Source organism: Stegostoma tigrinum, chromosome 1, assembly GCF_030684315.1.
Source record: "Stegostoma tigrinum isolate sSteTig4 chromosome 1, sSteTig4.hap1, whole genome shotgun sequence".
In the NCBI taxonomy this organism is placed as follows: domain Eukaryota; kingdom Metazoa; phylum Chordata; class Chondrichthyes; order Orectolobiformes; family Stegostomatidae; genus Stegostoma; species Stegostoma tigrinum.
In genome coordinates this window covers 100,275,736-100,289,808 of record NC_081354.1, presented here as the reverse complement: position 1 = coordinate 100,289,808, position 14,073 = coordinate 100,275,736, and the positions used below count along the sequence as shown (strand labels likewise).

The window sequence follows — 14,073 nt, the reverse complement described above, 5'->3', positions numbered from 1 at the left end:
CAAAGCCTTTGTTAATAGGACAGCATATCTGATTTGATTCTGTGACCTGGTATTCTCAATGCACAGTCACAATCCGAGGTACTGCCATTCCTTGGTACTGTATTATGGTCAGTGATTCTGACTGAAGAATGTCTGTGCTGGGAGTGGGAGGAGTCTAACTGGTAACATAAGGCTGAATGATGAAGGAGAAGCAATGGAGCTTGTTGTGGTCACCAGCAGTGCAGAGTGGTTGACCAAAGCAAGGAAATGATTTTAACTAATCACAGTGGCAGCCATAAAGATGATCAATAGTTAATTTGATCAAGAATATGTGTTGGAATTTCCCCCGGAATTTCCTTCAATTCTCTGCCACAAATTTCAACAGAAGGTTCATGGAAATCCAGGGCAAATGGCATGAACTCCGACTGATCAGAAAAATGAATGATGTGCATCTCAGTGCAGTGAGTGTGATGAAAACATAACAACAGTATCTAAGAGATTTATCGTAGATCCTTAAAAGGAAGTAGAAAGTGGAGAAATGAGGACAGTCAGAAAAAATTTTGTGTGGCTGTTTGAGCAGTGGGAAAATGATGGCAGTTTTGATCAGTTGGTAACAGTGTCTGAATTGACAATGTCAATGGATATGGGATAGAAAGGATTATTAAGCAATCATTATTATCAAAGTGCCATTTCAAGTGGTGAGGGTGACCACGGTGTTATGACCAAGTAAGGAGAGGTCACACCTCCCCTCTTAACCTACTATTGGTTGATTGTGACAATTTTGTTTTGTTTTGGCACTTAACTATCACATGTCAATTCAATTTGAAAACTGGATGAAAGAACATAAGGAGAACCAATTGTAAGGTTTTCTTAAATAAGGTTTATTATGTATTACCCTGAAAATGAAAGAGGGAATATGGGACAGACTGAGTGAGAGAAACAGATAAAGAGAGAAGAGCTTCCAATATCCTTGCTGTTACTAGTACTTGTGTTTTTACTATCTTTTTGCTCAAAGATTGCTGCTGATATACCATTCCTTTGCAAACTCTGATGTCAATGTTATGATTTTATTTAAAACTGCACAGTTGACGGCAAGATTTCATCTACCAAAAGGTGCAGTTCCATGCAAATGTGAAGAGATTTAGACATGTTAATTACTTGAAACTTCAGAGTTTTTGCCACAATTAAAATGGTCATTCCAAACCACTCGATTCTGTACGTTCCATGTGGATCCCTTGGTCTTGTTAGATGATCACAGCTACCACTTTAACACATCAGTGTCCTCTTTATGAGCAATTTTTGTCCATGAAAGTCTCAGGAATTAAAGTAAAATAATGAAAGTTGAATATTGCTAGTCCATTTTCATTATAATAATGACTGGTTGTCCAACCTTTCCAATCACTGCAAGCAAGGATGATCTAGAAGCTGGAGTATTAGTTATTTTGCTGCTTCTTTATCTGTTGGCCAGTTATGTAAAGTCCACTTTTATTTTTTGAACTGTGGACTTTAAACATGGGAAAACATATTGCTTCCAAACAAAGAATAATGTAAGGTGTTAAAATTTTAAAATAAACTTAAGTATTAGAATTATTATTTATCCACAAGCTCAAACATACAACGTGGATGTTAGACACCTCAGCTCCATAGATGTGTATACAGATAGTTTGCCCAGTGATAGACATGATTAGTTTTCCAACCAGGACTGATTGTGTTTGTTGAAGAATACTCATCAATAGTAACAACTTGTTGACTGGTTCTTGAGTGAGCAGCTTTATGTTTGGACAAACTAGCAGGGACATCTGGTCTGGGAAAGAGAAAATATCTCACTCAATTGCCTTCTGTGTGTGGAGGAGTAATAATCTAGTTCTGGGTAGGTGGCTACACTATATCACTCTCTCTGCAACTTCCTTTCTTAAAAGGATAAATGGAAACAGCATTTTTACATACACCAAAAGAGCAAGTCTTCAAGTGATAAAGGTCAAGTTGGGAATCAGTGTATCTACATGTCTGCATCAAAGAATCAACATGAATCTGAAGGGAGCTGATGGCCAACAACTTTTCACTGCCTGTAACCCAGACTCATGCCAGAACTGTGCTTCACTGACTCCCTCGATTCTTTCCATTGGTATTATTAATCTCTTATCTATTTCATTTGGATTTTTTAAAAAAAGGATGCAATTTAAATGATAGGGAGTTATGTGCATTAAATACCTATATTCTTGTTAAGTACGGAACTCTGGTGAGGATTCTTTTCTTTTAACTTGGGATTGTCAGGCAAATTGGGCCCTTTGTTTAGTTTAGTTGAGCAATGGTGTACTGAACTTTGCTTTCATTTATAGCGATATTGTTTACTGGAATGTCCTTTGTCTTCATTGTTACCATAATGCACATTTTCCTGAAATGAGTGTAAGCACAGGTTCACCACTTTCTTTCACGTCTGGATTGATTAATTTTTAAAAGTATTTCCTTTTATAGTTGTCTTAAGTTGGGAGTAAATTTAGAAAGGAGTGGTTCATATGATGGAGGTTAACTACACAAGTGTTGTAGCGGAAATAGGAGATAAAATACAGAAAATTATAGGGCAATACCTGGGTTGGACCAGGTCAATATGAAAGGGCAAACACACTTGAGTAGTTAAGTGAATAGCATTAATTTTGAATACGTTCCTCACATTTGGCATCTTTCTAATGTCCATTACACTGTGTTTTAATGTCCTAACGCATGTTGATAGTTTAGTTTTATTTCTTCATACTTGATCTGCTATTTAAACCCAGACTTACCAATGCTTTACAAAATACTGCATAACATATTGCTGTCTAATGAAACACCATGATCAATTTGATTGGGCAGGTTTTAAGGGATATGAATTGAGAAACTGGATTAGAAAAATCATGTGCCAATTTCTCTGCCCTCAAGTAAGCTTGTAGTTTTGGAACATGTCGGAGGTGATGCACTCTCAGGAGAATGTAGCACCGACAGCCATGTTTCAGGTACCGGGACTCGCTCAACTGTAACGAGGGGTATGTCAGGTTCTATTTGATCAATTGTGATATGGGACTCTCTAGTAAGAGGCACAGATAGACGTTTCTGCGGCTGACAATGAGGCATCAGAATGGCATGTTACCTCCCTGGTCCTGGGATCAAGGATGTCTTGGAGAGTTTGCAGAATATTCTCAAAGGAGAGAGGGGCCAGCAGGAGGTCATTGTACACATTGGAACTAATGACACAGGACAAGAATAGATCAAGATTGTGAGGACAGAAAATAGGGAATTAGGCACGAATTTGAGAAGTAAGTCCTCCAGGGTAGTAATATCTGGATTACTCTGGATGTCACGAGCTAGTGAGGGTAGGAATAGGAGGATAGAGCAGATGAATGCATGGCTGAGGAGTTGATGTAGGGGTCAAGGATTCACGTTTTTGGGTCATTGGGATCTCTTATGGGGTAGCAGTGACATGTATAAGAAGGACAAATTGCACCTAAATTAGAAGGCGACTAATGTACTGGCGGGGAGATTTGCTAGCACTGCACGGGAAGATTTAAACTAGTGGTGGGGGGGGGGGGGGAGCTCAGGGAGACAGTGAGGAAAGAGATCAGTCTGAGACTGGTGCAGTTGGAAAAAGGAGCGAGTCAAATAGTCAGGACAGGCAGGAACAAAGCAGAGAATGAGGTCGAACTGATAAATTAAACTATTTATTTCAACGTGCGGCCTAACAGATAAGGCAGGTGAACTCAGCACATGGTTGAGAACATGGGGCTGTGATATTATAGATACTACAAAAACATAGCACAGGGATGGACAGGACTGGCAGCTTAATGTTCTGGGGTACAGATGCTTTGGGAAGGATAAAAAGGGGGACAAGAGAGGAGGGAGAGTGCTGCGTTTGCTTAGGAATTACATGACGGCATTACTTTTGGATGATATTCCTGGGAGTGCATCCAGGGAAATTATCTGGATGGAACTGAGAAATAAGAAAGGGATGATCATCTAATTGGGATTGTACTTTGAAGCTCCCAGTGGTCAGTAGGAAATTGAGAAGAAAATTTGTAAGGAGATCTCGGTTATCGGTAAGAACAAAAGGGTGGTAACGGTAGGGAATTTTAACTGTCCAAACATAGACTGGTATTGCCACAGTACTAAGGGCTTGGACAGAGAGGAATTTGTTAAGTGTGTATAAGAAAATTTTCTGATTCAGTATGTGGATGTACCTACTACAGAAGATGCAAGACATGACCTACTCTTGTTTCAGAGTTAGCACTGCAGCCTCACAGCACCAGGGACCCGGGTTCGATTCCAGACTCGGGTGACTGTCTATGTGGAGTTTGCACATTCTCCCCATGTCTGCGTGTGTTTCCTCCGGGTGCTCCGGTTTCCTCCCACAGTCCAAAGATGTGCAGGCTAGGTGGATTGGCCATGCTAAATTGCCCGCAGTGTTCAGGGGTGTGTGGGTTATAGGGGCATGGGTCTGGGTGGGATGCTGTAAGGAGCGGCGTGGATTTGTTGGGCCAAAGGGCCTGCTTCCACACTGTAGGGAATCTAATCTAATCTAAAACTGTAAGTTGCAAAGAAAGTATGCTGGACATAGAACTTCTGGTTATCAACATAAATAATTTCAAAAACACATTTACAGCATCATAGACAGTGGTCAGAGTAATTATTCCCCTTCACCTACCATGATTCAAATACAAAAGATTTTGATACATACAGTAGTAATGTGATAATTACTGGATAGATATCCAAAAGCATTCTTTGTCACAAGCAGTGACTAACCGCTTGAGTAGATTCAAAGAAAGGGTTGACAGAAGCCAGAATATAAGCCACACTTAAAAAACAGATTCGTGAAATAGAAAATGGCTGAGACGGTGTTTTGGAAAGACTAATGAAATGGATTGACAGACCATATGCAAACCTATCCTGCAAAATTTTGCTCATGTGATGTAAATGAAGTTATGTTCATTACACCAGTGTATTCAAAGCACAACACTACACTTGTATAAACTCTGGTCTACTCACTCACTTACACAGTTTACAATGTGTAAGACTTTACTAATTTAAGTGTGGTCTCACGGTGGTATTTTCTCAAATACAAATAATAAAAACAGTAACTCACAAATAACATTAATGAATAATACTGCCTGCAGCACAGTCATATCCGTTAAACTGGCCAAACAAATTAGGTGTTTTATTTCAACTAATTCAGCGAAAACAACAGAAATCATGAAATAAACTCCAGATGTCTGGCAATTTTCAATTGCCTACATTTTTGGAGGCTATGTGTATCTATGGAACTCTGAATTGCTGGGCACATATTTACAAGCTGAATTATATGTATTACATATAAACTGATGGTTTCCCAGCCACCACCAGTTCTGAGGAAGGGTCAACGGACCTGAAACGTTAACTCTGCTTTTATCTTCACATATGCTGTGAGACTGGCTGTGCTTTACCAGCAACTTTGTTTTTGTACATAGATTCCACATTGGTGTAGGCTTTAACATGCACAGATGAATGTCTGCTGGAAGTGCGCAGTTGCCATTTTGAAATTTTTATAGTATCAGTCATGACCACAGGATATATCAGATCTCTCTATAGCTAATGAAGTATTTTTGAAACACAGCCACTGTTGCAATTTTGGAAACAAAGCAGCCAATTTTCTCACAGCAATGTTCCATATAACCAGATAATCTGTTTGTGTGGTAAAGAGATAAGTATTGCCCAGAACACTGCTCTTTTGAAAGGCTACCATGTGATATTGAGCGTACACTTCACAAAGCCTTCACTTGCCCAATGGCTTGTTAGTTAGCACTGCTGTCTCACAGTGCCAGGGATCCAGGTTTGATTCCAGCCTTGGGCTACAGTCTGTTTGGAATTTGCGTGTTCTCCCTGTGTCTGTGTGGTTTTCTGCTGCGTGCTCCAGTTTCCTCTCACAGTCCAAAGATGGGCAAGTTAGGTGGATTGGCCTTGCTATATTATCCATAGTATTCAGGGGTGTGTAGGTTAGGTGCATTGGCCATGGGAAACACAGAGTTAGGGGGATAGGTCTGCGTGGGATACTCTTTGGAGGGTTGGTGTGGACTTGGGCTGAATGGCCTGTTTCCACACTGTAGGGATTCTGTGGTTCTAAACTGATAATAGGCACTGGAAAGACAGTAGGTATGTGACACTAAAAAGTTCAGTCAAACTTGATCATTGCAGAGTCCTTAAAGAGGAAGATTCTGTCATGACTGGGAAGCAACAGTTTCAGAGTTTTGTGAGTAACATTAAAATACTCTGCAGTCAAGTGGAAAAAAAACTTTAAATTAACCACACAAAGCACGAGGCTGGGAAGAATAGGTACATAGGACCAGGAGTAAGACATTCAGAACATTGTGCCTGCTTAGTAATTTAGTATCATCATGGTCAATTCAATATTTCAATGCCTTTTATCCATACCATCTCCATAACTCTTTATGTCATCAGTAATCAAAAAAAATCAATCTCTACTTCAAATATACTCAAAAGCTGAGCTTTTACAGCCCTCTGGGTGAGGAATCCCAAACATTTACCACCCTCTGAGGAAACCAATTTCTCCTCATCTTGGCCCTAAATGGCATCCCTCTCATTTTTAAATTGTGCCCCCTCCCCCCCCAGTTCAAGACTTCACAACTGGGTAAACCATCTTTCCTGTATCTACCCTGTCTATGCCTTTCAGTATTTTGTAAGTTTTAATGAGCTCAATTCTCATTCTTCAAAACGCTCGAGAATATGGGCCCAGTTTTCCTGATCTCTCTTTATAAGTCAGTTCTCCCATCCTGGGTAACAAAGTGTGGAGCTGGATGAACACAGCAGGCCCAGCAGCATCTCAGGAGCACAAAAGCTGATGTTTCAGGCCTAGACCCTTCATCAGAGAGGGAGATGGGGTGAGGAAACTGGAATAAATAGGGAGAGAGGGGGAGGCGGACCGAAGATGGAGAGAAAAGAAGATAGGTGGAGAGGAGAGTACAGGTGGGGAGGTAGGGAGGGGATAGGTCAGTCCAGGGAAGACGGACAGGTCAAGGAGGCGGGATGAGGTGGTAGGTAGGAAATGGAGATGTGGCTTGAGGTGGGAGGAAGGGATGGGTGAGAGGAAGAACAGGTTAGGGAGGCAGAGACAGGCTGGGCTGGTTTTGGGATGCAGTGGGGGGAGGATACGAGCTGGGCTGGTTTTGTGATGCAGTGGGGGGAGGGGAAGAACTGGGCTGGTTTTGGGATGCAGTGGTGGAAGGGGAGATTTTGAAGCTTGTGAAGTCCACATTGATACCATTGGGCTGCAGGGTTCCCAAGCGGAATATGAGTTGCTGTTCTTGCAACCTTCAGGTGGCCCCCACTCAAGTCGCACCTCCATTTCCTACCTACCACCTCATCCCACCTCCTTGACCTGTCCGTCTTCCCTGGACTGACCTATCCCTTCCCTACCTTCTCACCTATACTCTCCTCGCTACCTATCTTCTTTTCTCTCCATCTTCGGTCCGCCTCCCCCTCTCTCCCTATTTATTCCAGTTCCCTCTCCCCATCCCCCTCTCTGATGAAGGGTCTAGGCCCGAAACGTTAGCTTTTGTGCTCCTGAGATGCTGCTTGGCCTGCTGTGTTCACCCAGCTTCACACTTTATTATCTTGGATTCTCCAGCATCTGCAGTTCCCATTATCACCTCCCATCCTGGGATCAGGTCTGATGAATCTTTATTGCACTCCCTCTGTGGCAATTATAAATCTCCTGAGGTAGGGTGATCAAAACTGCACACAGAATTACAGGTGTAGTTTAATTAGGCTCCTGTACAACTGATGCAAAATTTCACTGTTCCTGTACACAAGTCCTCTTGCAATAAAAGCTAATGTCCATGAGCCATCCTAATAGCTTGCTGCATTTGCATGATAGCCTTCAGCTACTTATCGACAAGGGCACCGAGGTTCCTTTGTACTTCTATACTTTTACCATTTAAGGAATTTTTTACACATCTGTTCTTCCTACCAAAGTGGATATTCTCATATTTTTCCACATTAATCCCAGAAATCACCGATCGTCCTGGCAGTGGTTAGTATTTCCACTGCAAGCAAAGGCAAGATAGCACAAGATCGTTGTCATGGATACACCTATGAGGTGAGCAGCAGATAATTTGGTAAAATTCAGCTCTATGATTGGCAATGTAATATTTTTGGATATTTTTTGTATTTGTTGATGTTGTATTTATTTATCAACTTTTGTCACATTTGTTGTCGTTGAAAGATTACTGATGTTGGAGAAAACTATTGAAATTGTATTGCAAGATGAAACCAGGAAGACTCATAGACAAATCCTGTGAAGAGAACAACCTCCATGACACAGCACAGCAACAGGACTTATTCATTTTTTAGGGTATAAATGACCAATAGACACATGACAAGCAAACACAAAAGGTAGACCCAGCAGCAGAAGTACTATGACCCACTGGGAAAGTACATTGATTCTTAAACTCCATTATCCCTGGGGTTATCATGAAAAGTTAACTTTTAATCAAAGTACATGAAGTCCCCAATTTCCTTTCCTGAAGTACACAAGGTAACAGAAAATGCTGACCAGGTTTCTGTACTTAACAAGAACTATAATTTATTACAAATAAATAACCATACGTAAACAACTAAGAAGCACATACTGCTACACGAAACTCTAATCCTCCTTTTAAAACCATTAGACATACTTAAGAGATAAACATTAATGTTATGAGTGGAGGAAAATTACAGTTCAGTAGAAGCAGTCCACAGTCTTTGATGAGGTTATCCTTTCTTTTCCAAAGGCATTCTGTTCTCTGATCTCCTTCCTTTCAGATCCTCAGTGTTTTTTCTGAGGGCCTATGAGATTTACACATTAAGTGTTCAATGTCAGAGTCACTGGTTATAGGCAACAGAAAACTGGGGAACAGAACAACTCGCTGCTCTAGACTTGAGTTACTTTGATGCAACGGTATATAGACAGACCCTGCTTTTCCAAGCCTGGACACGTCTTACACTCTATAAACACCCAAACTTTTCATTCACCCATGAGCCAATTGGAAAGTTGTCGAGAGGCTGATGACTTTCAGAATCCATGACTGGCCAGAGTCACACAAACCTATCAGCAATCTATTGCTGGCTGAATCTCACTGTATACACAGAACATGGTGAAATTCTGCCTTATCTCTCTGCACCCCACCGCTTGTAAAGGAATAGTATAAATACAACGCACAATGAGGTCCAGTAAGCTGTTATTAAAAATACAGCAATTCCTTCCTTAGTACTTGGTTTGAAAATAGTTTTTTTCCTATTTTGTTAGAAAATTGGAAATACAGCAAAATATAAATGATGTGGTCTTTACCGGTGCCATGCTGTGGAAGGATAAAGCTGCACAGGCACAGCTATCCCCAGCTGCAACAGGTGAATGCTCCCTCTGTGGAGCTGGAGGTCACTTCCAGAAGATGAGCAGAAGTCCGATGCAGTTTCAAAGCAACAAAAATGGTGATGGTTATACACTGAAGGAACTTAGTATGGTAGAATAACCACCACTGAAAAAAAAGAGGCATTCCTAGGGGAATTTGGTGGTTCAACTGACTTGAATTTGACAGAACTTGTTTATGTCAATGGACATCTGATTGATTGTAAGATTGATCAAGGGGTTACTGTCATTGTCTTATCTGATCAAGTACATTGACTATTGACCAAGAGTTACAGCCTGCAGGACAAAACTACATTTTCGAGATGGAATAATTCTCAAGGTAAAAGATATGCCACAAGTAACACTGTAATACAAAGAATTTGAAAAAGTAAAAATGATATACATAATCAACACTTATCATTCTTAAACCTACCTGCATGCATTATTTGACTAATGTTGTCTGCAAGTAAGGTAATACACTAATCATAGTATTGAGTTTAGCGAGAACAACATCTTTTTTAGTGAATATCATCCAAGATATGAAGCATCCTCCAGCACAGAAATGCTCTACAGATGATCTGTATCGAGATCAACAGTCCTCAAGCCAATGAGTTACCAATCTTCTGAAAAGAATGCATTCTGGAAGAATTATGAAGCCTTGAGATCACCTGAATTTGTTAAGTCAGAACCAGGGGAGATGGAGTGTTAAGTAGATATGTACCTGAATGCGTAATCATTACCTGAAGGGTCTGTTTCCGTGCTGTCCAACTCTATGACCCTATTAACTATGGGCAATGGAGGAATGTTGTATAAGGTAATGGTTCTGAAGCAGTTAATGTTGAGACTATGTTATGCTCCACCCCATCTAATGATGCAATTCAGTCTTCCGGTGAGAATCGAGGAGTATTGACTTGATGGGGTCAGATATGACATCCCTGGCTTCTGCTTGGCTAATTGAATATAATTAGCTAATGTAAGTTATAGTTGTCACTGTCATGCAATACACTATATTTTGTTCTTGCTGTTAGTTGATTCTGAAACGCTGATCATGCCAGCCTCTCCCAGGTTAACTCCCAACCTATGAATAGCACAGTTAATGCTTTCTGTGACAATTCAGTTTAACCACTGATCTTGTTTGCAAATAAAAATGCATAACATACCACAAAGACAACAGATCCTGTTACATACAGGTTGAGGATCCACAGGTCTGGGGAAAATCTGACAACTTAACCCCGACCTTGTATGGCGCAGAGATAATGGGAACTGCAGATGCTGGAGATTCCAAGATAATAACATGTGAGGCTGGATGAACACAGCAGGCCAAGCAGCATCTCAGGAGCACAAAAGCTGACGTTTTGGGCCTAGACCCTTCATCAGAGAGGGGGATGGGGGGAGGGAACTGGAATAAATAGGGAGAGAGGGGGAGGCGGACCGAAGATGGAGAGTAAAGAAGATAGGTGGAGAGGGTGTAGGTGGGGAGGTAGGGAGGGGATAGGTCAGTCCAGGGAAGACGGACAGGTCAAGGAGGTGGGATGAGGTTAGTAGGTAGCTGGGGGTGCGGCTTGGGGTGGGAGGAAGGGATGGGTGAGAGGAAGAACCGGTTAGGGAGGCAGAGACAGGTTGGACTGGTTTTGGGATGCAGTGGGTGGGGGGGAAGAGCTGGGCTGGTTGTGTGGTGCAGTGAGGGGAGGGGATGAACTGGGCTGGTTTAGGGATGCAGTGGGGGAAGGGGAGATTTTGAAACTGGTGAAGTCCACATTGATACCATTTGGCTGCAGGGTTCCCAGGCGGAATATGAGTTGCTGTTCCTGCAACCTTCGGGTGGCATCATTGTGGCAGTGCAGGAGGCCCATGATGGACATGTCATCAAGAGAATGGGAGGGGGAGTGGAAATCGTTTGCGACTGGGAGGTGCAGTTGTTTGTTGCGAACTGAGCGGAGGTGTTCTGCAAAGCGGTCCCCAAGCCTCCGCTTGGTTTCCCCAATGTAGAGGAAGCCGCACCGGGTACAGTGGATGCAGTATACCACATTGGCAGATGTGCAGGTGAACCTCTGCTTAATGTGGAATGTCATCTTGGGGCCTGGGATGGGGGTGAGGGAGGAGGTGTGGGGACAAGCGTAGCATTTCCTGCGGTTGCAGGGGAAGGTGCCGGGTGTGGTGGGGTTGGAGGGCAGTGTGGAGCGAACAAGGGAGTCACGGAGAGAGTGGTCTCTCCGGAAAGCAGACAGGGGAGGGAATGGAAAAATGTCTTGGGTGGTGGGGTCGGATTGTAAATGGCGGAAGTGTCGGAGGATAATGCGTTGTATCCGGAGGTTGGTACACCGGGTACTCCAGATACAACGCATTATCCTCCGACACTTCCGCCATTTACAATCCGACCCCACCACCCAAGACATTTTTCCATCCCCTCCCCTGTCTGCTTTCCGGAGAGACCACTCTCTCCGTGACTCCCTTGTTCGCTCCACACTGCCCTCCAACCCCACCACACCCGGCACCTTCCCCTGCAACCGCAGGAAATGCTACACTTGTCCCCACACCTCCTCCCTCACCCCCATCCCAGGCCCCAAGATGACATTCCACATTAAGCAGAGGTTCACCTGCACATCTGCCAATGTGGTATACTGCATCCACTGTACCCGGTGCGGCTTCCTCTACTTTGGGGAAACCAAGCGGAGGCTTGGGGACCGCTTTGCAGAACACCTCCGCTCAGTTCGCAACAAACAACTGCACCTCCCAGTCGCAAACGAATTCCACTCCCCCTCCCATTCTCTTGATGACATGTCCATCATGGGCCTCCTGCACTGCCACAATGATGCCACCCGAAGGTTGCAGGAACAGCAACTCATATTCCGCCTGGGAACCCTGCAGCCATATGGTATCAATGTGGACTTCACCAGTTTCAAAATCTCCCCTTCCCCCACTGCATCCTTAAACCAGCCCAGTTCATCCCCTCCCCCCACTGCACCACACAACCAGCCCAGCTCTTCCCCCCCACCCACTGCATCCCAAAACCAGTCCAACCTGTCTCTGCCTCCCTAACCGGTTCTTCCTCTCACCCATCCCTTCCTCCCACCCCAAGCCGCACCCCCAGCTACCTACTAACCTCATCCCACCTCCTTGACCTGTCCGTCTTCCCTGGACTGACCTATCCCCTCCCTACCTCCCCACCTACACCCTCTCCACCTATCTTCTTTACTCTCCATCTTCGGTCCGCCTCCCCCTCTCTCCCTATTTATTCCAGTTCCCTCCCCCCATCCCCCTCTCTGATGAAGGGTCTAGGCCCGAAACGTCAGCTTTTGTGCTCCTGAGATGCTGCTTGGCCTGCTGTGTTCATCCAGCCTCACATTTTATTATCTTGTATGGCGCAGGTGTGTTGCATCTAAAACTGGCCATTGCATATACGTGCTGCATTCAGGAATGCACTTGCAAAGAGATTTTTAAGTTCCTCAGTTTCATTGTATTACAAAATAGATTTAAATTAATCATTGGGAGAATTGAGAATAACTTCACGGCAACTCCACAATTTCCACAAACTATTTTTCATGAATTTAAAATTCACTACTATTTGTTCTTTTCTTACTTACTTGATTGTGGCCCTATTAGTCATATCTTGAAGATCACCCGGGTCAAAAAGCTGTGATCCCTTAAGTCCAAGCTCTTCACATGCTCTCAAAAATAATGTAATATTGTCCTGTTAAAGACATAAACAGAATGATGTTATCAGAATCAATACAGTGTCTTTGACTGCATCAGTGCTTTCCGTGGTTTTTGCTTGCAATAAATGGCATAATCTTACATAAATAGTCTGTTATTCTACAGCCATCCTTTTCATTTCAGCTCAAATGTAGAGTATCAAATAATATTTGATCATGCAGATAAATAATCTGATAAACATTCAATCTATTTCAAGGAAAATGTATTAATTAATGTAATTCTTTGCAAACATTTAATTTAAAAAGAACGTGAAATTATTGAGTCAAATTTGCTTTTTGATTCAGTTAAACTAACATTTGTGACTGCAAGCAATGCCGTTAAATAAACCTAAAGCTTCCTCCAATTTAAAAGCTGTCAGAAGTGAACCATGAATTGATATTTATGCCAATTGTTCAATCTGACCTGCAAAAGAGACAAAACATGTTTCATTGGAAGTGCAAAAGTGCTGGTGGTGGGGAGATATTTTTTATTGAGTTGTAAAGGTCTTCTGTTGGGCCCTGCAACATTGACATGGACTCATAATAATTTCCCTAGCTCGAACAGCCATGCCCAACCTCGCGGGAAATTTAGATAAAATGCTGTTCACATAATTGTTTTGTACATTTGCCCAGTACTGTTGCAGCAATTCACAGCAGTGTTTTACCTGATTAATTCTATGCTAAAACATATTGGTGTACATGTTGGAATTATGTCTGTATAGAGAAAAAAATAAGCACAGAGAACCACAGAATTACAGAATCCCTACAGTATGGAAGAAAGCCATTTGGTAATCCACACTGACCCTCTGTAAACATGCTTCAGCACACTGACTACAGAATGAGATGCATTCTTCAGGATGGGCGCATCTTCAATGGAGCCTTCAAAGCATTCGACAAACAGATGAACCTCATCCTATGTGACTGCAATGAATTTTGGAAGGTCAAGCCAGAAAACCCAGACCCATCTCCCCTACCCTATACCTGTTACCCTCAATTTCC

The 14,073-nt window shown here is 42.6% G+C and overlaps 1 protein-coding gene across 13 annotated transcripts in view; it reads right to left on the bottom strand.

The window, feature by feature from the left end:
- Nucleotides 1–14,073, bottom strand: part of LOC125451149 (LIM and calponin homology domains-containing protein 1-like) — a 375,919-nt gene that overhangs the window by 139,962 nt on the left and 221,884 nt on the right. For all 13 annotated transcript variants that reach the window (XM_048527931.2, XM_048527949.2, XM_048527976.2 and 10 more), the window contains exon 4: nt 12,967–13,073. In XM_048527931.2, coding sequence (XP_048383888.1) covers nt 12,967–13,073 — 107 coding nt within the window. The remainder of the gene's footprint in view (nt 1–12,966; nt 13,074–14,073) is intronic.